This window comes from Tetrao urogallus (assembly GCF_951394365.1).
Source record: "Tetrao urogallus genome assembly, chromosome: 10".
Lineage (NCBI taxonomy): Eukaryota > Metazoa > Chordata > Aves > Galliformes > Phasianidae > Tetrao > Tetrao urogallus.
Window position 1 is genome coordinate 6727099 of NC_136823.1, and position 25795 is coordinate 6752893.

Consider the following 25795-nt stretch of genomic DNA (forward strand, 5'->3'; position numbering starts at 1 on the left):
TTTCATTGCTCTAGTAACAAAACTGGAAGCCTCAAGGTTTCCCCACAAGCTTCTAATATGCATTAATGGAGATTTGCAGCCAAACAAACTGGCTTTTTTTTTTTTTTTTTTTTCCCCTGATGGAATTGCCGCTTTCACAGAAACAAAGCAGAATTTCAAGTCCACCTTTGCACCCAAATTATTGCTTCCTATACCTGTGACAATAAAAAGGAAGAGAATAAAACCCCTAAGTCTTTAGGCAGCTTATTGAATATCTAACTTCAAGATTTCTCTTCTGTGCTTTCAACCTTAAAAGCAGCCTTCATTTAATTTAAAAAGACATTGATAACTCATTGTATTCACACACCAAGCAGATTTGCTGCTGCTGGCTAGAAGCATCTTAGAATAATAGAATCCTTAGGGTTAAAAAAGATCTCTAAGATCATCAAATGTCCAACTGTTAAGCCATCACCAACACGTCCACTGAAAGGGCATCTTGAAAGGAGGTGGGGGGAAAATAAATACCTGTTTTCAGGGTGAAAGAGAAGACTTGAAATGAGCCAAACTAGCTTATATATAAACAGCAATCTGCAGACAGCAAGAGAGTATTAAAATACTAATACCCTTAGCAATGACTTATTGCAATTTCATTTGTGGGAAAAAATGGACACAAAGAAGAGAGCCACCTGGTTTGATGTCTTCTTTGTCACACCTTGTGTGGACTGCGCCCCAGGAGGATGCTCACTGGCTGTGGGGAAGAGCTCACACAGCTCCTACTCCTGCCTAAAAACTCTTCAAGGAGACCCTTTCCAATCCCATAACCTCCAAAGGAATTCAGAAATGCCCACATTTCCAATTATTACAATGGGCCAATGTTAGCTTCTCCCACAGCAAAATACTTGGTTGGACTATGAGACAGCTGGCCCTACCACTTTCCTGCTGGTTTGTTCCAGTGTTTCATCATTAGCTCTATCAAAGATAAAAAGAATGATAAGCATCACCATGCTTCCAATCTATCTAGCTTTTATTTCCAACATAAAACCTTATTAAAAATTTCTCTGATGAGCTGGGAATCTGTTTAGTGCTCCTTAGTTCTTTTATTGCAAAGGTAATCTTGCATTTAATCAAAAAAGACAAGAAGATGGTGTTAACAGATGGTCTGAAGAAGTACAGCCTGAGCTTTATATGCTCCCTGTTAGAAAGCTGTTTTTTTTTCAGTCCTTTATGATTTCTTGAGTGCTTTTTGTCTAATACCATTTTGAAGTGTGGATTCCATACTGATTTATTGCAAGTACAACATCTCCCCATGTAACTCCAAGAACTGGTGTCACTGGGTCACTCTCCTGGCTGCCCAGGCTAAGTATCCTCTCTGCTTCCTCCCTCTCCTCCTGGCTGTTTTTCCTCCCAGCATCATGAAGCATTATTCTTCCTTCACTTCAGATCCCCTTTAAGGTGAATCTGAAAAGGTACTCAACTTCTACAGCAGCCCTCACGCAGCTTTAAAAGGCTCCTTCATCACATTTGTGGCCCTGCTTTCTGCTTCCTATGGCCCAGGAGGCTGGGTGGATGCAGCACAGTGGCAGCTCCTGCTGTTGGCACAGGGAGTGCAATTCAGCAGTGCTGTTCAATATTGGAAGGCCTGAAGTAGTCCGTGGCATGCTGTGCCACTCCTGTGTCCAAAACATCCTAACAACCCTAAAACAGGAGCCATCCACATTTACATCTCTTCTGCAGCCCACATCCCCACTAGGACTGGTGCATGAAGTCACCTGCCACCAGCTGGCACAGAGCTCTCAGTTCCCAGCTATGAGTGTTCCAAGCAGCAAGTGACAATGTGAAGAAGTGCAGGGAATCCCAACCTTTCTATCTTCTTAGTCAATGATCCAAGTTACTTCAGCCTTGGTAAATCCTTGGAACAGACATATTCTAAAAAAACAAACCCTCTAAAACCCAGCATGTTAAGACAGCACATGGCAGAAGGTAAAATTAATCTTAAATTGATGTTTACATCATTAAGATAAGAAGACTCCCCCACATCTCTTTTCCAGAGTTGCAAGCAGGCAGAGCAGCCCCACCAGATCCTTCCGGCTACCACAGGAGCCTCACAGAAAAGACAACGAGATGTGAAAAGCACATCAAAAAGAGTAAGAGACAACAAAGGAACAGAGCTTGTGCCCTCACCATGGCTTCCTAGAGCATCTCCAGAAACCTTCTATTTGTGTTTACTGGCACCTTCATGACTTGTTTTCTGAGAACTAACAGGGTCTTGACGTCACTTCTACTCCAGAACACGTTTATGCTGTTTAAACCATCACTGTGGGAAGGGATTATTTACTCTCCAGTTTTTGTTCATTAATGGCCACTATGAATCGATGCAAAACTGCTTAATAAGCTCACACAAGTGCTTTTCCCTGTGAAGTCAGTGATCTACTGAGACCAGCAGGTACAAAAACAGACACATCAGCAAGTTCCTGCTTCAGCAGGTCCCACCTGAACAGTGACTGAGCTGCCACTGCTGCATCCAAGCCTTTTCCCTCCTGCATGCCAAAAAAGCAATGGTTTTCTACCCAGGTCCAGTTGCCTTGTTTTTAAGGGATTACCACGGAGTCCTTCACTAGTTTTACTCTCGCAATTTCTTTGCCTTTAAAATTAATGTTTTACTCTATTTGGCTCAATTTCCGCTCTTCCAAAAAAAAAAAAAAAAAGAATCCAGCAAAAATAATTAGTTGAGGAACCATCAGTCTGTGAGAATGAGAAAGGGATCTGGAAAACCAGACCAGGGTGGGAGAGAATTCTGAATTGGGATTCTGGCTGTGTCCTCAACACTGTCATGCAGTCACACAAACAAGCACTGAACGCTGACACAGACACAGACACACACCATGGTACTGTTTGCCTGCTACGGAAAATAAGAGAGGACAAATGGGGCACCACTGAGTCTGGCTTCATTGCACTTCACTTCCACGGAATTCCTGAGATGGTATTTCCGTGAGGCAAAGGGCCTTACAGATGCACAAGATTAGTACTGCACAGTGCAGGATATCAAGCAAGGGTCAGAACAACACTGAGCAATGCCCTGTCTTGGCACAGTACCTGCAATGCTTGTGCTAAGATAAAAGCTTGCTGCCAACAGGCCACTAGGCCAGGCACTGCCTGCCTGAGGAAGATTCATGTTAAACATCAAAAAGCAGAAAATGTTAGCAATAATAAAAACTTAAGTCAAAGAACGTACGGTTAGTGGTATTAAGTATTGCTGCATGTTACTGTTAATGAGCAGTTTGCAATTTAAAAATATATATTTTAAAGTATATATATTGCAGCCCAAAATTATTCCAAAAGACAATTTAAAAAAAAACAACAAAACTGTTTTAGTACTTAATGAAAAGAGTTGGACATTTATACGAAGCAGCTATCTGAAGTAATTTAGTTTATGTCCTCCTCCAAATCTGGGTTCTGCAAAGGCTGTCAGACACATAGCAAAAGGAACGTTCTTCAAGGAGCGCCACTTACTCCACATGTCTCATTCTGTGTTTGCATGGGATTTGCCTTTGGCTCCATGTCCTGCCTTTTTTGGTTCTGCTTCAGTTGGTTTAAAGAAGGTTTTGCCTGTGCAGCTCCAACAGTTTTGCTTGTCCACTGGTCAACCAGCTTGTGAAGATCATCGGTGAATGTTCCCTTCTTGTTGTTACTGTTGTTGGCCTGAACCTGCAGAGTTGATTGCGGAAGGGGCTCAGGACACGTTACAAGACTGTTTGTAGAGGATCCTGGAAAATCACACACAAAGAAAGTTGACAATGGCGTCTCCATTTCACCACTTATCTGCTCACATAGCTTCCCACACACTGCAATTCAAACAGTGGCTTTCCTGACTTTGCCCTCCCCCTCCTTTCTACAGAACACCTTTGCTTAAAGAAATGGTCCAAGTCCACTGGTCCAAATGCGTTCAGATTATGTCTCATTGTGTTACCTGCCCAGAACTTCTCTCAACTGAAATTCACGACCAAGAGAGAAGGACTAAATGCACAGAGGCACCCCCAGTGCCACCGACACTGCCAGGCTTACAAAGTCTCTCCGTAGAAGACTGCCATGGGTATGTTACCTGCTGCAGCTTCATGCGTTTTAAAAATGTATTTTATTTGCATAACTGTTCTGCCCTCCTGGAAAAATTTAATTAGCACACAGGTTAAGAGTACAGTTGGCCTCAATGTCTCAAAGGCTCCAGGACCCACAGGCTCCCTCTGCCATCTTGACATTTTGGGAGAAAAAAAAATTATGTGAAGAAGAAAGTGGAGAAAGGAGGCCATAAGTGGGCATGTGAGTTTCTGACACAGAGATACAGAACTTCTGGGACAGATGAAGGTGGATGGGAAGAGCACTAACAGAAACTGAATTTTATGGGCTCGTATGTCTCTAGGAAGAGATCTGTCCTATTTATCTGTTGGTAACTACAAGTCTGACACAGCAAGACCGGCAGCAAACTGGAAGAAAGTTTCTACAAACAGATTTACTGTATCTAAATATTTTAAATAAGACCATCTCTCCAAGCAAAAAGTTCATGGAACTGCAGTAAAATTGTTACAGAAGCAAACACAAATATTCAGTTTTCCATTTTCTGTTAATGAGCTATCAGTCAATGAAACTGAATAAACTAAGTATTCCTATGCTCATATAAAATACATTAATAGCCTTTAAACGATCATGCATTCAACCTGCAACACAACTTGTAAGTGAACACTGCTCATTTCCTTTTCCTTTTCTCGGGGGAAAGGGACCAGTGAGAAAATAAGTACTTGGACAGGAAAGCTCTTCAATTAGTGCTCAACATTTCATGCATCTCCACAGGAACAAGAGAGTTTTAAGCTATAAATTCCTCCAGCAAAAAACTGCAGTCATATAAAAGTGTGTATTTAAGGGAAACAAACACACACTCCAGTTTTCTGGCAGCATGCGTGCACAATCTCACACACAAAGAATACCACGACTGTCTTGCAGCATGCGTAGATCCCAAACATCACAGCGCATGCATTATTAGGAAAGTATCACAACGTAGATAGTCTAATTTCATACCAGTATAAGTGCATCAGCTCTATTCATTAAACAACTAGCTTTTAGTAAAAAGAAAAAAGAAAACTCAAAGAAAAAGCATCCCATGCCATGAAGGAAATACTGAGAAACAAAAATGGGATAGTTACTACTACTGTGATCTTTGCCTAGACATAGTCGTTTCAAGGTGGACCCTACAAGGTAAAACAATACAAGACATACAGAATTAGGTAAGACTGAACATAACAAATCTGACGGACAAGCTTCTGTACTTTTAAGCAATCAGAGAGTAGTTATTATGCAAGAAAGGACAGACAAAGTCAGCAGTTCAGGTGAGTAAAGAAAGTCTAAGTAACTGGACAGCTCAAACCTTTATTAATGTGCAGCCATTCAGAAGCTTTGAGAGGTACAATAGCATGCCAAAAGCAAGGTCCCATGACTTAAAGATGCATTTTTTTGTTTGTTTCAAATTGCCTTGGCTTCCTAATAGGAGATTTTGATTCCTATTTATGCAGGAAATGATGTCAATTCAGTTTGTGATAGGAGGCCAAAAATGCTTTCAGGAACAAGTAACGCTAGTCTGGCTGCAAAGACAAACTGTACAATAACCCTGAAACATCCCGTTTTACAAGTCCAAAAAGATACATTGTTCTGCAGGTCTGAGGCCAATTTTCTCAATTATTTATTAGCATGATTTGTGTCTAAATGTGAGATTCTGAACGTTAATTAAAAATGAGTTTCCCTTCATCTCGTCCAAGTGCAGAAAAACAATCCAGCAGAGTAGCTGAGTTCTCATTTAACCAAACTACGTGTTTTTTCATTATTATCTTGTTAGAGCCTTCATTATTTTACATATTCTGTTGGACAGTTATCTACAGTGCCAGATGTGTATAGAGAACCCTATTTGACAGTTAGGTCTCGCCAGACATTGGCACCATTTCCATTAGAGTGCCAAATTTCCTGAAAGGTATTTTGGACTTGATAAGAAGAATATCGTTATGGTATGGGAGGAGATGAACATCTGATATGGGGCATGGTGAGTTTATCGTGAAGAAGCACTTGAACACATGAGTAAAATCAAAAGGCTGGGCAGAAAGCAAGATACAGAATGTATGTGCTTTTCTTTATGCTAAACTGGTGCCACTGTTTAATTTTACTGTGCCAGAAATGCAGCTTTAAACTCAGAGATTGCAGGTCCAGGTTGACATGGGCTCTGAATGAGTCTTCAAAGGAGAAAGGAGAGACATCACTCAGAGACTGGAGAAGAGAAAATAAAGAAGAGAGGGAGGAAAAAAGGGAGAAGAAATGTTTGTGTTCTGATATGGGTGGCATGAGGAGGAAAAGAACGATTGGTTTGAAAGAATTTTTTTGTTATTTCCTATAGCTTAATGAAGTTTATATTTCAGGAAAATCAGAAGGACATGACTACAGTAATGTCTTATGCAAGCATGACCAAAAGCTTAGTTTCTCAACTCAAAGCTTAGATGAAAAGTACAAGTCACAGTCACAACTGAACATCGTGTTGCATTTTTTTGGTAATTTTTTTTCTCTTTTCCCTCATATATTTTACAACACCTATCTTTTAAAGTGAGCTAGCAACCCCCATTATAAACAACATCGGCGGTAGTAATATAATAATATAATGTTAATTTCTTAACTATCCTGCAGCATTCTGCATGTAGCAATAGGTAGAAGTTGGCACAGTCTGTATGCAAATGAAAAATGCCTGCAAAAACTAAAAGCAGGCAGCTGACTTCAGTACGTGCTCAAATGCATGTAAAAATGTTTAATCACCAGCCCCACTGCTTCCTGAGCACCAAGCCATGAGCTCTGTGCACCCCAGGTGCCAATGCAAACCTTCTGCTCCAAAACATTTGGGAAGTGACAGCACTGATTCTGGACACGCACAAGGTACCCACGCTAAGGGAGCCTGCTTTAAGACAAGTACTACAAAAAGGTGAATCACCAACAAGAGCTGTTTCTTCCCAACTGCATCACTGCAGCGCTGCCTGGGAGAGGGGAACATTACCTAGCAGGGACTGACGAAGACCAGCTAAGATTTGATTTAAATTCAAATTCAATTAAAAGTGCGCTTGGTAAACCTAATTCACCAGATTAATTGTATTACTTCCACAGTAAAGGTGTTTAATAGCTGGAAAAGAAAAGGAGATGAACCCTAATTAATTGAGATTTAATCTCTGACTGTAAAAGTTAAGCTAAGTTAAGCTTTATTTCCAATTCCAGAGGTAACATCTGAAAAATTAAGAAGCTATTGTATCTTTCAGGACAGAAAAAAATCCACCGTCCCGTATTTGTGCTGTGACGGCTGTCAAAAAACATGAAAGCTAAAACAAAATTGAAATGGCAGTAAGTCGTTAGACCATTTCCATAATCCCATTCACATACAATATATTAATTACTACAGACCTGACGAGAATAGCTTTGCATGAGATTACAAGTCTTAGCCAAGTGGAGCTTTTGAAAATCCCACTCACAGTCAGTGCAAACTCCTCTCTAAGACGCCCTTGCAATTTAACCCATGGGAAAAGGTTGGGCTAAAATTATGCTGGAGACCATCAAAAATATTTTACTCCATGAGAAGTTGAAGAAAAAAGCAGTACTGGACAAGGGGACAGACCAGACAGCAGTTCTGGGAGAACCTGAAAGCGTTCAAGCTTGGTGGGCTTTGTAGCCAGGCACAACTGTCTTTAAAGCATCTGAACACTACTTCACGGAAGCATGATGCTAATGTATTTACTAATACAATACATCTGAGCTCCCCAGAGTGCTGTTATTCCTCAGTCAAATGTGTAGATGTAGAACATTCCTGAAAATGCTGCAACTCCTCCCAGCAACTCCTAAATAACAAAACAGCGTTGATTTGTGGGACAGATCCAGCTGAACTGCCAACTCTCACAGAACTACCTGCACCCAAAGGTTACAGATCAGGCCCACGTGCGCTTGCTCCCCGTGTTTCAAACCCACTCTTGGTGCTCCTACATGCAGAGATGCTCACACAGAGCACATGCAGGAGCTGCTGCAAACCCTCACGTCTCCTTTGCACTGGGCAGCCCACGTTCCTGACAGAGAAGAAGGGCCACGAGCCAGCTGGCCCTCTCCTTGCCATCATGGTCACTTTGCACTGTTCCCTGAGGCCCATGGCTGCTCTGGACACCCACTAGATGGAACCACCAGACACGTCTGTGGGCTCTGGCCACACAGCCCAGCTTCCTCACAGGTCCCCAGTTCGGTTCTGCTATGACTCACAAATGGGGGAGTGCAAATCTCTGAACACTTCGCCCAAAGAAACTGAGAAGAGAACATATGGGCTGAGAACAGAAAACCAATTTGTTGCGCTGCTGATTACTTAAAGTATTGGGAAGCTTCATAATTGGAAGAATTCACCTCAGTTTCATTCACAATATCCATGCACCCAAACTTCTTTAATACGCTGTTTGTGAACTGCCACCTCCCAGAGCTTTTGTGTCCTCTTGAACAGTGGTTTTGTGAAAGTAAATGAAACCACTTTGAGATTTATATGTGCAGGAGAAGAAACTACTACATCCGTTATAACACCAGATGGCCAAAATCACATACTGAGATTTCCCTCAGGTACTCGGAAAAACCTTGAGGGCAAAACTGTTATTAAAAACTGGTATGAAAATAAAAGCAGTGTGCTAAGCAGTAAACATCAGTTTACAGAACCTGAATGCTTGGATTTAGGACCTCAAACAAAATCAAGATTATTCTTAAAAGTATTGTTTATCTGTAACATTAGGGGGAGTGTTTTTAAGGGGTCTTGTGCCTTTGATCTATACCACGTGGGTAATGATGAGCAACATCGCACTGCAATGGGAGACTGGGTATCAATGCAAACAAACAGGGGGTTAACCAAACATTTTCTCCTGAACATTATCAGCCGTCCTAATTTTATATTTAAGTGGCCTATAGTACCTGGTCAGCCCAACATATCTTTATTGTACAAGCAAAATCTGTTTGCCTAAAGGGCAGCAAATACTGCTAGGTAAAAAGGTTTGCACTTTTTAATTAAATAGCTTGATATCATTTGGTTGAATCGCCAATTACTTTAGAAGCTGTACAGATAAGGTATAAATAATAGGTGCACAATTATCTGAATTGAGAAATACTGGATCCTAACAATCCATTTCAGAGTATCATTTAATAATCTGATACTGCTTTTTACTGATTTCTGCTTTGATGAACTGCTAATTGACTTCATCTCAGAGGTCACATAAGGTCATAAGAAAATAAACTGAGCGCAGTGCTTCAGCCAGATCAGTTTACACACAAAGTCGATGGCACTCTCCTTTGGAGTAACCGGATCTTCCCGCCACTGAGGTGTACATGAGAATTGCTCACTTAAACTGATTGAAGGGAATGCATGGGGAAAAGCCCACCTAGAAAAGACATTTTTGAAAGAACTAGCTGGAGCACTATCGTCTCAGCATTTCCACATGCAAAGAGCGGGGGAAAAATTAAAGAAAATAGAGTGGATATAAACAGTACTGTAGATCGTGTTAATACAGCCCTTGTATGGAAGTTATACCCTTCAGTGACCTTCTAGTATTGTATCAGCTTGCTACATGCATGTCTTCATAGTCCAAACATGTGTGAAAGAGACCATTCGTCTACAGAAGGATGGATTTCTTTTTGTTGTCGCTGGAACCGGGACAGCAGACATGTATATTTGCCACATTGCAAATAAAAAAATTACTTCAACATAAATCACATAAAGTACAAAAGCTTTGATAAGTCCAGGATAAAATTTACCATTAGGCTATATCATAAATGATGAGATCTTCCACACATGCTTTTGGTGCCCAGGCATGAGCCAAAAGCAGTGCAAAAAAAGCTTTCATATGAAAAATTAATATAAATAAGGTGTGTTTGTGATGATTACTTAAAAGAAAGATAAAGAAAGATAAGATGGCTCAGAAAAAGGGGCATCCTGCCAAACATATTAGAGATATAAAACATGAGATTGGAAAAAGGGGTAAAAGAAAGATGGACTGTGATAAAATACAAAAGAACAAATACAAACAGATGGACAAAGACACAGGTCCACTGAGGAATCTGGTACGAGGTTTGCTACTAGATTTATAGGTCACTCTCTCAGACGTTTGGTGGAAAACCGTCCAGCCTGTAAATGAATATAAAGGGAAGAAAACAAAGACACTTATAAAGTACAAGTAGCTGTGATCAGATGTCCTATACCATCAGTCAAATCAGCTTTGTTAGTTAAACATCCACATCTCCATTTTAACTTTGCCAAAGAGGATTAAGTTAATTGACCGTACACAAAGGATGCAATAACGGCAAAAGAGAACAGATAGATATTTTGTAGATTAGTTTGGCAGGATGTGCAATGAGAGGAAGGTACTTTAATCATCATTATAACTTCCACTATGCATGGCAACAAGATCAGTCAAAGCCTACAGAGGTATGCACTACACAGAAGTACCAGAAGTCGGGACTGGGGAACAGCCAATCTACTGCTCTACAGTCATTTAGCTGGGCTTCCAAAAGCATGCACAACGTTAACCCCTTAGATAAAGGAGACATAACTTGGTTCTATTTTTTTTCCACACCTCAGAAGGATTAGTACTTCATAATGAGGATCTCCAGGTCTGGCCATATCAAGGTGCTAAAACAACAGCCCAAAATGGACCATGGGAAACAGTCTCCTATCCGTCTTCATTTGTTAATTTTTTTTCTCTTCCCTTTCTATTTTTTCCCTTTAAGAAATCCAGAAGGCAGACTCCAGAAAAAGTGTCAGTAGCACTGCCGGCAAAGGTAGAAGGTATTTCCTACCTAAAATCTAGTGTGCCTCCTTGAGTGTTGACTCTGAATACTTTGTGAGATACTGTATTTTTGTTCTCCTGACAATACTGCAGTGATATTTTTAAAGATAAGCCTGTAATTTGGATTGCCAAATCCACTCCTAAAAGTTCAAGCATAAGGGAAGCAAATTGATTTTAGCATGTGCTGGAGGATATGCTGAACAGCTGGTAGGAAAAAAATCACCTTGGCCAGAGCTTGCGTTCACATCACCTCCTTCGGGGCCTAAGCCGGAGCAGATGTCAGAAGACAAAGAGGCTTTGACAGAGCACGGCTGCTGTGTCTGAACAGACTTCCCAAATGTGGCTGACACAGAGGAAGTTACTCCTGTGGTTTCGAGAGATCCAGGCTGAGCTTTAGTTGTTTCTTTGTGAGGTGAGTCTTTGGAGTCTGAAACATTACCTGAAAGAACAAAAACAAAATACAAGCAACAGCAAATACTAGGAAACTGCTGAAGAAATATCAGTGCCTAAAAACAACTGTCCATCTGTCTCCAAGAACAGCAGTCTACAATTCTGAAGTACCATATGAAGCACAGACTACACAGATAACCACCACCACCAAATAGTTTACATGCACTGTCACTGCTCTTGATCCTCCAAGAAGCTTGTGGGGTAAGTTTGATTTTTATAGTTTCTTTTCTGAGTTTTTCAGAAGGACTGGAGTCAAGAACTCAAAAAGCACTGTTTGGAATTGCAGAAATACCTGATTAGGACAACGGAGGCACAAGACGACTGAGCAGAATAAGTAGGTTTGCACTCAAACCTGAGGTGAAAGCAAGTCAGTGGAGAAAAATAAAAAGCTGCTGAGAAGACATTAGGATTTTTTTTCTTTATAACTATCTATCTATATATACACATCTCTATACAAAAATTTGTATCTATATATCTATCTATATAGGTATATTGGGTAAGGAGACATTTAGCAAGATAGTAGCTTCGCAATCATTTGTGATACAGATTCAACAACAAAAGCAACTAATGGAGGCAATGCTAATTAGCTTATATCCATAACTGCATGAGACTACCTGCCCTTCATCTCTGAGAAATGACCTCAGAAAGCCCCAGAAATGGGGAGTCTAACTAGGTAAGGGTGAGAAGACTCGGGAGTGAATACAGGTTCTCAGAGTAATGAGAACTTCAGTCAGTGCCTCAGAATAGTGAAAAATAATAAAGAAGAAATGCAGGAAGGAAAGCATGCACCAAAGAAGCAACATAACTGAGCAGACTGCCATTCTCTAATTTAAATGGTGTTTAAGAGGAGGACATTATAACTCAGAAATAGGCTGAAATTCTTTGAACTAAGGCTTTTACCTTGGCTGATATGAGCCAAGGTCCATGAGCAGAAACAGAGAGATATGGGTTCTCTCTGTTAGACAGAAAATGGCTACAGACAACCCAAGAACAAACTGGCAAATGGATGGACAAAATCACAGACATTCACAGCATCTCACCACAAGGAAGGGAGATAAAACCTACGCCGGTTAGCCAAGCAGCAGCAAAATGGTTATGAAAGATTGAACACTGCTTCAGATCCTGTATGCAAAAATACTCCGATTTGAGATGGAGCACAGAACATAGAATCATAGAATCATAGAATTACAAGGTTGGAAACGACCTATAAGATCATCTAGTCCAACATTTTGCCTCTGAATCTGCTTTCCCTGTCTTAATTGGAATCCTTAATTAAAAGCAAAATCCTCTAAAACAGTCTTATAAGAATTCCATTGCATCAGCCTTGCTAAGCAGATCTGTAAAAGTGATGTTGCAAACGAGACCCACCAGATTTGAAATACGGGGTCAATATGGAAGCATGCTACTTTCCCACATAACCGTATGAACTAAGCTGAAGGAAAATTAGCCTATTCTACATCCTGCTGAAGAAATAGGCACTGGAGTGTATCAATATTTGTTATCTGTAACGTCATCTTCCTACTTTCCAAAGAGATCATGACTCAAGATTGTCATATTGTTTGAGAGCATTTGAGAAAATCTCAAAGTATTTCAAAAATGGTCGAAGCATCCATCACAGATTTTATGAACTGTTTTCTTATCTCCCACTCTTGGGGGAGCAAATACAATCCCATCTTATTTATATAGCATATTGTAGGAAAAAATAAACAACAACAGGATACAGTACCCAATCAATAGAGGACACCAGCTCCTAAGAAGTGAATACAAACATCAATAAATTGCATTTGGAGAAAAGATGAGAAAATGTAACCAGGCTGTATTCCAAATTAAAGTGGGATATTGTTTGTCTGCCAAACACTGTCAGCAAATGCAGGGAAGGTACAGTTCAGCATGGGGCACTGTAACAAGATGGTCTCAAAGGAAGCCCACTTCAAAACCATGCAAACTTAAGACACCATTTTAAGAAGAAAAAAAAAATCAGTAACTTTTATGCAGTCCATGCAATTACACAGCAAAACCATAACAGCCAAAACCAACAGGGAAGTGGAAAGTAACCTAGTGCACCTACTTGTGCTTGATGTTCCACTCCTGAGCTGTTGAACCAGAGGGTTTAATAGTTTTCCACCTTTCAATTTATTTTTGCTGGTTCTTCGTCGACGGCCGCTTGGTGGGGCTGAGTGAAGGAACCCCATGTTGGGAGGGAGGGGCTTCCCTAACCGAATGTACAGAGCCTCTATCTCGTTCTTCTGCTGAGTCTGAAGTTCGGCGATTTCTTTCATATGCCTAAGCATAAAAACAAAACGTTTGCTAGCGTGTATTTGATAAAGCACCACACGTTGGCAGCAGAACTAGCTGTGAGATGAAACAAAACAACCTTCAATCATAAAAGCTACCCCACAGCGTGCAAAGTCAGAACCACCTACTTAGCAAAGGTGGCGGCTGACTTCTCATACACTGATTTGTAAGATAGAGCCCTAGGTAAAAGATTTCAAATATGCTAAGTAAAAGCAATCAATTTTGGAATTCTGATTTAAAGTTGCCATAAGTCAGTTTTAAACTTTTTGTATTAGTGTAGTTCTGTATAAAAAAACGTGTAGCATCTATATTCAGCAAAACCATTATATCGTACAATAAAGATTTTGCTTAGATTACCAACTAATGCTAGCAATTATCCATCGCATGTCAGGAAAGAAAGGAACATTAATGTTTTAATAAAGCTGTGAGGACTGGCAGCACAGCAGACCACTGAGGCTTCTCAGACCTCCCTGAGATTGGGCAGATTGCTGAGGTTTAGGCATGGTGTGAGGTGAAGATTTTAATTCAGTATCTGTTAGCAGGTATCCCTCAAAAGAGTGACATCAGGGACAGTGGTGGGTCTGTAGGTCTGCCAGTCTGAAGCACTCTTGCAGAGAACGACATGAAGAGAATGCCTTACAGCTCTCTATGCAGACATCCACACTAGTTATGCGACCTTACGCAGCACCCACACTGGATCCTACAGACAAACACATCACAAGTGCTACCACTTGCTGCTATATCAATGCAGTTTTTAAGAAGGGAAATTGGATATCACAGCAGAAGTTCATTGATTTAAAAAGAATTATTCTACTTCCAAATGGAAATGGAAAATACAGTGAGGCATAAAATGATGCAGGATGACATTCAAGGGAAGGTTTCAGTGATGCCTAATTTGCTCAGGAGCATTTTACTCACTACAGCTACGCAAAACACATTTGCTTAGCACACGCAGAGATGCTGCCTAGGTATCTCAATGCATTCTACCCCAATACTGTTCGCAAAACCAACATACTTTTCTCTCAAGTTCTGCAGTTCTTTCTTCATGTCTGCATCTTCAAATTCAGAGTCATTGTCACTGCTCATGTACGATGACTGCGAGTGGAAGGACGTTATGTTGATGGTAGGAATCTTTGTTCCCTGCCCGTTCGGTGAATCGGGGCCTTGGGAGCCCGCTTTTCCAGTCCTTTGCAGAAAAGCTGCTGCTTTTTTAATTAAGTCAGAGGCTGCGCTGCTGCTCGGAGGGGACGGCTGAGCCGCAGCAGCCTGTCGATGGAAGGGTTCCTCAGCAGAATCACTCGAGCCCTGGTCACAAAGGACATCAACAGATGAGGCTGTCTGCACCCGTCGGACAGCTGTCTTCTGGTCGGGGCTGGAAGGGAGCTCATCCAAATAGACGTCCGGGGGCGCAGAGAACCTTAAGCAATGCGGCGCTGCTAAAGTTAATTCATCTTGCGTGCTGCTTACTGAAAACCTGCCAATAGTTTTGGCTGGTGTACCACTATCATGAGTTCCAGCCTGTTTTCCATAGGAACCGGAGTCTAGAGAGTCATCCCTTTGAAGGTTATTTATCGCCCCATCTGCTGTCGATAGCTGCATTACATTATCTGTGTGCGTAGATGAAGTTGTAGCCTTTGCCTTCTCGTTCGTTTTAGAAGTTTCCATCTGTTTAGCTATGCTCGATGATGTAGGTGCAACCTGGAGAAAATAACAGAGGTTAATTTTGAAAGTAACTGTAACAATCAGATATAAAACTATGCATGGTTTCTGGTTACCTGGAGGAGGCCCTTTGCTGGAGTCACAGGAGCTGGAGTGATGCTCGCAGCTGATCCTGGTTTACAAGTTGGAGAAAACAACAAATTAATGTCTGGAATGGTTTTGCATAAAGCAAGCCAATGGCAAACTCAAGGGTAACAGTGCAGCACTGAAGAATGATGTAAATACCAATTCCTTGTAATGCAGGATCTAGGATTATTTTTTTTTTTTAATGCAGGAGACAGTAACGATAACAGTACAAATTACCTGCAGGTAGACACTAGCTTCAGTCTATTCATTTGGGGAATTCAAATAATAAAAAGAGTGTGAAATTTCTTAAGCCAACTGGAAAATTTTGGAGAGGAAGTAGAGTGAAGTTTGCATGGTACGCTAGACCTGTATGACCAAGGTACTCTTCGTGTCTTGAAAAAATAAGTAATTCCTCTCAGATATTCATGCATGTAAAATGCTGCATTTGACCACAAATGGACCATTACTTTACACCTTTCATTTCACAGGTACCCACACCAACAATTCAAAGTGTCAGAAATGAAGTTAAACATCACACTGCTGAAAGCAGAAATTACAAGCTTAGAAAATGCCATTCGAACCACAAAATATGTGAAAAAGCATAATAACGTAGACATCACTATTTCACCACTTGGGCCTCTGCTTTTGAAGTTAAGGCAGTGTACACAAGCTTTTCAGAAAGCTGCTTTCTTACGGCACACAGTGAACATACAGCCTTCATGTTTCTGAAACAGTGAAATACATTCTTGCTTTATGGTATCCAAGATACATTAATTCTACTACCCAGTGCTACGTTTCACTTACACCCGCTCTTCTCCACCTTTAGTGAGACAAATTAACACATGAAACTCAGAGCTTTCCTCTTCCACTGACCTAAGTGATGGACTCCAATGAGCCATGAACATTTCTGGCAATTTACATGACTCGAGGTCCCTTATTTATTCTAGGAGTACTGCACTTTCCTGCAGCTTGAAGAGGCAGCGCGTGAGCTCCAGCTCTGAACCAGCCAGAGGTGCTGCAGGCAGCTCCAGGTGTGCCAGCAAAGAACTGTCTGCCATCACACAAATGTGGCACTGCTTTGCCATGACAATCTCAAAAAAAAAAAAAAAAAAAAAAAAAAAAAAAAAGACCAGCCCTTCCTCACCCCACACCTGTGACAGGGGCAGGAGTTTCAGGCTCCTCAACACTCAAGGCTTCCCATGACTTGCAAGACAGGTAAAAGGAGCATTACAACCGCTCCTTTTATTATGTCGTTATTATGGAAACTGCCATTATATCTGCGAGTACTTAATGAAAAGAACTTCTTCCTAGCTCTCCATAGGAGTTTCAAACATCTTACAAGCTTCTCCCCAGAGATGTTACCCCCAACCACATGATTTTCATCAGCTCCTTTTTACGCAGCCCCAGAAATCCAAGGGACTTTCTGTTCAGATGTTTTAATGGCACCAGAAATTTACTGTTGAGATCACAGACTTCCACATGAACACCCTATACCATAGGCATATATTACCTACTTATGGTTTAAAATAAATCTGCCTGCGAGGCAGTTTATTTCTAGGAAGCTTGGCAGGAGCAAGCTATTTAATACTTGTTACATTACAGCAGGGTCAGCACTGCGCCGGGCACTGCTGGGCAGTTAACCAAGAGCTAGCAGCAAGGAGACACAGGAGAGGACCGGGCACAAGTACAGATCCATCACTGCAGTTCAGCACTGAAAGGAGCATTACCTCTTTGGCTTGCTGACCCACCTCTTGCTTCCAAGGACTCAGTCCCAACGCCTGCGGCCTCAGACTTTTCAAGCTTTCAGTAAAAAGAGAAAAGAAAAGCATTTCAGCCTCCAGCACAAAGCCCGTGCATTCTCATCCTCTCTTTCTCTCTCTCCCCCCATCCCTCTATACTCACACTATTGTGCAATGTGAAACTATTTTATATTGTTTGTGGAGATGGCCTCTTAGCTTCTCCTTTAACTCCCTCATTTTTTTTCTCCCTTGGAAGACAAAGAGGAGGCAGAATCACAGAGGAGACTGCAACCTAAGTCAACATGGGCACTGAATTATAAATGAATTTTGGTTTTGTTCTGCTTTGCTTTTCCAGCAAAACCACACACTTTGCATCCATCTCTTCAGAAAGTCCCAGATTTCAGAAGGACTAGATTCAATTACTGGAGAGAGACCACCTTTCATAAACAAGGCATTGTAACTGCAGTAGGTGGTCATTTATCACCGCATAGTTCAAACCAGTTGCTCAAATGCAGTCATACTTGCATTATTTTATGGATCTTTCCAACAGTTCATACAGCTGACACTTTATGAAACTGCCTCATCCTTGGCAGTGGTGATGGGATTATCTCCAGAAGTCTTTTCAAAGAAGGTAAACATTGATCTTCTAGCACAAAGTGCTGCAAACCTTTTTATTTCATGAACTCAGCATTTAGTCTGAGAAACTGCAACACATATCCAGAGCGAATGGTGACCCAAGCCACCAACACCAGTAAACTAAGTAAAGTTAAAAACACAACAAAACCAAAACAGGAAAGCTCAGCTTTCCTTAGCTATTTCCCAGGAAGTCAAAAGAGGTTGCTCCTGGAAATGGGCAATCATCTACTTATGGAGTCTTCCACCAGCTGCAGCACTTGTGTGAAGTGTCCTGAGGTGTTTATTTTATTCTGACTGACTTAGAAAGCAGGTATTGTAATCCCTGCCAATAATTTATATTAGAAAAATCCTATAAATATTTCATGTTCGATGCTACTTACTGTACCTCATTTTCAAAGAGAGAGCGATATAGGCTGTGTTTGGAGTCTGCGCTATTTCAGTAAGCAACTACATATTCTAAAATTGGTCATAAATGCAAAATATGCAAATTAAACATTTACTATTGCTAACTTTGTGATAACAATACAAAGCAAAACTATTCATAGACTATAATCAGTCTTCAGAGGAGGTCTGTGAAACTGCTGTGATTCCACCTCATTCATAAATAGGACACTCTCTGCCAGCTCCCTGCTGCTGTGTGCATTTGCTGTGGTATGAGGCAAGGGTGAAGCAGAACATCCCCATGTAACCAGCTACACATGCAAACGAGGCACAGACAATACCACGTCAGAGCCAGCTGACCAGACAAACACTATCTTCCCTCTTCAGAACTTAACGACTATTCCCATGATGCATATTACCGTAAACTACAAAATGTCATATTTCTGCCTGCTTTAGAAACAGGATATGATGAGAAATGTGAATTAAGATATTATATAGCTTAAAAACTCAAAGGAAAAATTTGGCTTTCACTGGTAAATGCTTATGTAAAGTGAGTCAAGTTCTAACTTTATGAGATGCACTCTAAGAGAACATTCACAATGGAAAGCAAGCAGCGACAAAAGGTAATACACAGAGGAGCAGATGTAAAATGTTTAGAGAAGCAAGAAGCCCATACACAGGTTATACTACAGACTGTTTCTGGGCTCTACTTTGGTGGTGTCCATGATTTAGAGACACAAAGGGCAAAGTCACTGCACTAACCAATGCTGGGTAAGGTGCGACCTCAGGTGGCACAGCTGGCACAAACTGGGCCTCAGCAGCTTTCACCTCCTGGCAGCTATCCATGGTGCTATGGCCTGGTTCTCTCAAATCCAACACCAACTTGGGATCTTCAGTGAATGGTGGCAAGTTAAATTCACTGTCTGCCTGTTCCAGTGGCACAAAAGCATCTGGAGTTCCTGCTGATGCAGAAGAAGTCGGGACATATTCCTGGTAAAGTAAGTTGCGCAATTTCTCATCGAGGCTTTTTATTGTGTTGTCAACGAAATCCACCCGCGGTGGCCCCTCTCCATCAGACTCCACAGTGCACGGCTGCTGCTGCTGCTGCTGCAGCAGGCTGATCCCCACGCTGGCGCAGGTGACAGGCTGTGTCTGGGACAGCATCACGTGCTGCTGGGATGTGGCCATGGACACCTGAGTGGGGCTCTGAAGTTGAGATCCTGCCAGATTGAGAGACTCGGATGCAACAGATGCAGGAAACACTTGATTCACAAAGGAGTGCTGCACCACGCCGGGCTGGCCGGCCTCTGGCAGGTGAGGGATCTGGGCCGCAGGCTGCCGCTCCAAAACAACAGCATCTGAGAGCACAGGGAGCGGGCAGAGCTCTGCTGCCTTGGCAGGAGCTGGCGGGACTGCTTTGGGCGGCCCGACACTGCAACACGCTATCTCCACGTCAGGGATACACATGGCCTCATCTGCCTGCTGCTGCGCCTGCTGAGTAGGCTGGGCAGCCAGGGGAGCATCAGCAGGCTCCTCCAGAGGAGCGGCACCTGGGGCTGGAGTGCCAGGTGGGGCAGGTAATGCTGCCTGCAGTAGAGAACATTCCGGCTGGCCTCCGTTAGCAGCTGCCTGCTCCAGGATGTTTGGAGCAGGTCCTGGCAGCGCTGGAGCTGAGAGCTCTGCCTGGCTTGGCAAGCCAGCTGAAGATGCTGCAGCAGGAATTTGTGCCAAAGATGGAGAGGCCCCAATGGGGCTGTCACAGATGCTTGCTTGTAGAGGAAGCTGCTGACAAGCTAAGACACCAGGCGCATCCGGCACCGCAGAGTTTGCTTGCTGATCATCCGACTGCTCCAGGTCTAGGAAGGACACAAACAGCATTTGAACTCCTGATGGGCTGTATGAAGTGAAACAAAGTCACTGCAGAGCCTCTTGACTAGCTGCAATGACAACTACACCTAGCCTGAACTGTTCCCTACAGAAAAAATTAAGGCTGCAGTGACCCATCTGGATGCTTTCCTGTACAACTTACTCTAGGGAACCCGCTTTAGCAGGGGTTGGACTCATCTCCAGAGGTTCTTTTCAACCCCCGTGATCCTGTGATTAGAATTTCAGCCATGCTATAGCGAAAGGCAGACACTTAAAACTCTGGAACTTCCCCCAAACTCAGATAAACATTTCTAATTTGGTTCAAGTACAATAAACACACGTATGTTGTGTATGGCTCAAAGAAGGCTCTTCATCGAAAAAGACGCAAACTAATTTTGTGTGATAAGTGTTTCGTTATCAACAGGAACGTTACTCAGCTCAACACTTGACCAAGGACAGGATAACATGGATTGTTCAAACTACGTGATGTCTCTGGCACAACTGTCTTCAACTGTTACAATGACAATGAGGCCTAGGCTTCATAAAGTGCACCCTTTATAGGGTAAGGAAGAAGAGCTCTTCTACATCTCAGGAAGTTTTCTTTATCATCCTGGAACTAGAGGCTGATGAGTACACCTCTAAGCCAAGGCATCAGGGTCCATTCCTCCCCTCACCCCTTGCCCTTCTGAAGCCACCAGAGTTTTCTGAAGGACTGGGGTACAGAGGATCAAAGCCAAGAGACTTCTTTTCCTTCTGAGACAATCTTTTCTAAAAAATCTAAACTTTGTAAATACCTGGACCTTCAGACTGTTGTGCACCCTGAGGAACTGGTGGAGAAAATTCTGGTGCATCCGTAGTCGGGTTTTCCACCACAGGGCATATAATAAACCACCTTTTTCCAGTATGCAAAACTAGATATGAAAATAAAAAGTAAACAATAGTTTTGGTTTATTCCAGATCACCCGTCATAAGCTAGTTTTAATTTTTATATTTATATTTAGAAAATCCAAATTCCTGTGGTAACAGCCAAGATTATAAACAATGGCTCCCATCTGATTCTCATCCCTGAGAAGCCAGTTTCTGTAAGGGAGACTGACACCACCTGATTCTGCCACACATTTATAGTAAGTTTATTCTCAAGTATTAATTATCCTTAGAAAGGTAATAATTGCATACAAGACAAATTTATGAACAGTTCTGCAAACAGTTAGCTTACTATGGAAAAAAAATGTCAGTTTGGTAAAGTTTATCCATTTTAACTTTTCTAAGTAGGAAGTGTTATAGCTAACATTTTTTTCAAGTCTCATCTCAAGGTCTGGCATATATAAATGGCAAACGAGAATTATACACACTTGGTAACATCCACCATAAGTAAAAATGTTAAAAAAAAAAAAGTGCTAAAAAATGACATGACTTTTATAGGCAAAAATAAACCAGGTATTTTTAGCAGAAGATCTAGTTGGTAAAGATCATCCAATTTCTGCATTCATTAAAGAAGTCCTGTGTTATCCTTCCTTCCCGTAATTAAGAATTTTTGAAACAATGCTTCCTCCATCAGAGATTTAGCTTTTTTTCCACGAACACACACTTACAAAGGACCATCCCCTTCCCTTCCACTTGGCTATAAAACCCATAAGATGCAATGGCATGCAGATGCCCCAAACTCCCCTCAATAATAACGAGGTAGTTGAAAATGTATGGGTTAGAAATTTCAATTAAATTACCAATGCAAACATATCTTTTAACTTTCTCTTGCAGATGCAGTTATGAAAAGAGTATGCTTCTTGATTTTTACACCACTGATTATCTACTGATGTAATTTAGGGCTTCCCTAGATGTCCCAGGTGTCAGTCAGCTTAGCCCTATGATCGTGAAGGTTGCTAACAGCAGAGATCACTGTTACACCCTTATTTCTAGATACAACAACCAGTAAAACTGGTGATATCTTCCTCAATCTAGAAAACTTCTGCATAAGTAAATCAGCAACTTCAAGCTAGAGATTAAGCTTTTATTCAAAAGCACATTTACCATTTTGTTGATACACAGGAGTCTTCACTTGAGATGGCCGCTTCTCCTATTCAAAGAAACAAACAACAAAAAACCACTGTCTTAGTATCAATGCAAAAGCAGCATTATTCCAAGGAACCTTTATATTTAAGTTTTAACTGAGTTAAAGAATTGTTTTTCTAGCTAAGAAACCTTTTTTGTTTTTTTTCCTTTTGTTCAGTGCGGGTTGTGAAACTTCTTTACAGTAATTGGACATTAACAAAAAGGTATCAACCAAGAACTCTAACATTTCTCACCTCATTCATTTCTGTTCCATCAGTATCCTGCTGGGGACTTGTTCCCTGATCAGAACTCCGTTCTCCTTCCGTATCTTCACTGAGCATATCTTCTGCTTTATCGATAATATCTTTCATTTGTTCAATAAATGTCTCTTTCTCACTCTGCAATATGAATTCATTCTCTACCTACAAAGTCACATCAAAACAGAGAAAAGAACTATAACTTTTTGGCTAATGCCCCATTCGGCTTGTAGCAAGCCCACATGAGAATAAACTGGTTAAGGCAACATGTTACATCAAGAGCCTGTGGGCAGCTGCATCACCAAGTCTTACCATGTAAGTAGCAATTTCCTCGGGTGCATCACCATCCAAATCAAACTTAAAAGTCACCATTTTGTGATTGTGTGTTTCAAGCTGACACTCCACCATCTTATCTCCTGTGTTACAAACCTGCAAACAAAGATTAAAAAACAATTATTTCTGGCACAACTGAACTAATCCTGACTTTATCCCTAAAGAAAGAATACTTGCATTTAATATAGTCAGTTTGGGTCTGGTGGTTTTCTCCTGGCGTGAACGAGCACGTGTAGATTTCTTATGTTTCTTTGAAGACTTTCCTTCTTGTTTACCACTTCCTATTGCTCCTTCAAAGCTGTCACTCATCTCTTTACCTGAAGCAACATCTGGACTCATGTAGCTTTGCAAGACAAAGGAAGAAATCCCCCAGAATGAAACCGCCATCACACAACAGAGTTACATATAGATAAGACAGAGGAAAATCAGACTACAAAAAAGTGTATATTCTGGCCCAGATTGAGCCAGCTCCTGAGAGATGCTCAGTAAGTGAAAGGAGCTCCTCTAAGTCAGGCATGTAGTCTGGCTATCACACCTAGCAAGAAATGACCTCTCGAAGTTTCTGCCGTCATTATTTCAGTAATTAATGCATTACTCGGCTTGAGTTCAAACTTGTGCACTGCAAAACCTCAGAATGTTTTAATTCTTGTCATAATGATATATCTGAGTGGCTCAAAGTACAACTCTCACCAATACATCATCTCCTGTATCACTCTTGGGGACAGATCATTACAGAAGGTGATATAGGTGCACCCATTCCAAAGGGGAAATAAGCTACATACCCAATTACTCAAGCATAAAATGCCTTTGTACAGATTTAATGGCATCAAAATCAAGGATCATACCACTTGAGTTATTTTAACAGAAATAAATTACTTGCTGAACTGAAATTTGTTGTACATACATCCAGGTTAGGATGCAATACCCAATCCAAAGACCAGGCATTTCAGTTAGCCTTATAAAGACAGAAAATTCACCCTCTAAAAAGAAAACATTTTTTTGCTGAAATGATTATAATGATACCTTTCACAGCTCTGTGACAGAGTTTGAAGTTTGTCCTGTATTGCCTGCTCCTAAAACATAAGAAAAAGTCATTTAAGTAAACATGTTGTACTGCCAGACAAAAACACACTTAAGAAAGGTTTGTTGTTGAGATATTATTAATATCCTAAATCATTCTCTTTAACCTATTCATCAATTTTGAAAATGCCCCATTTCACCCTCCTATCTTCATTTGTGCCCAGACTCTCTTAGGACACCAGTGCGCCAGCTCCCTTCCCTGCTGCTGCTGCTAAAGCAGAAGAGGCAGTGAAAGAAACGAAGCACTCCTCACCACAATGGAAAAGTTTTACTGCAAGACAAATTCACATCAACGCCTGATTCCTTTTTGAATGAACGTAAACTATACACCAATGTGTTTTATTGCTTTGTATAGTCCACTGAAATAATATTAGGTATTTTAAGCATGCTTGGCTTATTGTGAGAATTTCTGATGAACTTCCAAATAAAAGACAGAAATCCTTTTCTTAAAAATACACTCTTCATATAATGCCCTCTTGGTCTTGACACAACAGAAGTTTACCCTAAAAACTTCCCTGTTCCCTGGTCCGATGCTAGCCCAAGCATCAGCGGTGTTTCACCATGCACAGACCTGATAGGATGATGCCCTGCTACTACAGCCTCATTACATGTATGGGTAACAGATACACACACCTGTGTTTGCATATAGCAGTACATGTATATACACAAACATCAGCTTAATAAATATATATAATCATATATATTTATAAACACGTATAACACTCTTCCATAGACATGGTTACAAACAAACCCCTGGACTGACACCACTGTATACTCATACCAGAAGAGTTTTTAACTGTAGTTAAAAGCTTTGAGGTTTAACCAGCCCACACCCCTCATTGCTCATAATGCCACTCACTGCCATGCCAAAATTGACCGCAGTTTCTATAAAACTGCAAAATTAATGAACAGTGAGAACACAGACATAATGTATCTAGATTTTAGTAATGCACTTCATCAAGTGCCTCACAAAATCTCATTTGCCTGATCAATCCAAATTGGTTTGGATGTGAGTACTGCGACACAATTTAACAAAAGACAGATAAAAGCTAATGGCAGAGCAGTAACAAAACATGACATTTGGAGTATCTACAGGCATGAAACTCCTCTTACATCCCAGAAAACCTTAGCAAAACATGTCATAAAATCAGCACGGGGAGTACTTGGACCAATGTGACCTTTGCACAGAGTCACAGTGTGATGCTCATGTGCTTTGCTCAGGAGCCAGCTGTGATGATCAGCACTTACAGCTCACTACAGCTGCAGGATACCAGCATCTCACATATCAAAGAGCTCCAGAGGCCAGCACCTGCACTCTGGGCTTGGCTCTGACTGGAGATTTCACAGGTGTGAGTAGAGGGAGGGAAGCTTTGAAAGAAATAAATCTGGATATCATATTGTCACTCAAGAATTTTTTTTTTTTTTTTTAAATCACACCTACTCAGTGCCTTTTCTGCATTCCAGGAAAAGAGGACAAAAGTGTGACACTGGATTGATTTCTCAAACTGCGTAAGAGAAGGCACATAACTTACAAGTGAAACATGAGAGTGAAGTTAACAAAACAGCCATTACTTGTTCCCAAGGATGCGATAAATTGCCAGGACAGACTCGTGCCCTGGAAGGCACCCATTTCTCAGTTAACATGGGACAACTTGCACCCCCCCCCTACATCATACTGAACCATAGCAATGAAATCTGTTCATATTTCCAGAAGCTCAAACAGGAGGGGCCCTGCAGGCAAGGCTGTAGCTTTGGCATCAGCACGGATTCTGACAAGAGCTGCGCACACAGAAAATAGGCAGGTTGGAGGAGAAGCAGCTGGAGTAAGGGATGGAAGTAGGGACGGAAGTAGGGGATTGAAGGAGTAAGGCCTAGTGTGGTCAGGCTTTACTTATGGACTCTGCACACGAAGCATGAAAGGCGAGTCCTGCTAGTTCTCCTACCTATATCTCACCTACAGTATATATAGAAAGTCACCAGGAAACATCCTATAGCACAGCACGATTAATTTCTGACAAGAACTAGGCTGTCACTGCATAGAAGGGCAGGCAGAATGAGGTATCAGAATCCCGTTTCAGAT

The 25795-nt window shown here is 41.4% G+C and overlaps 1 protein-coding gene across 1 annotated transcript in view; it reads right to left on the reverse strand.

Annotated features, from left to right (window-relative positions):
* WNK2 (WNK lysine deficient protein kinase 2) overlaps positions 1-25795 on the reverse strand; it is a gene marked incomplete at both ends in the record, with an annotated part of 98778 nt that overhangs the window by 3304 nt on the left and 69679 nt on the right. Inside the window, 15 exons of the mRNA XM_079540541.1 lie at positions 3486-3743; positions 5172-5216; positions 10085-10183; positions 11068-11283; positions 13363-13577; positions 14605-15287; positions 15365-15420; positions 17102-17174; positions 18893-19986; positions 20791-20907; positions 22025-22070; positions 22300-22467; positions 22615-22731; positions 22813-22978; positions 23659-23708. Of these exons, the coding sequence (XP_079396667.1) occupies positions 3486-3743; positions 5172-5216; positions 10085-10183; positions 11068-11283; positions 13363-13577; positions 14605-15287; positions 15365-15420; positions 17102-17174; positions 18893-19986; positions 20791-20907; positions 22025-22070; positions 22300-22467; positions 22615-22731; positions 22813-22978; positions 23659-23708 (3403 nt within the window). The remainder of the gene's footprint in view (positions 1-3485; positions 3744-5171; positions 5217-10084; positions 10184-11067; positions 11284-13362; positions 13578-14604; positions 15288-15364; positions 15421-17101; positions 17175-18892; positions 19987-20790; positions 20908-22024; positions 22071-22299; positions 22468-22614; positions 22732-22812; positions 22979-23658; positions 23709-25795) is intronic.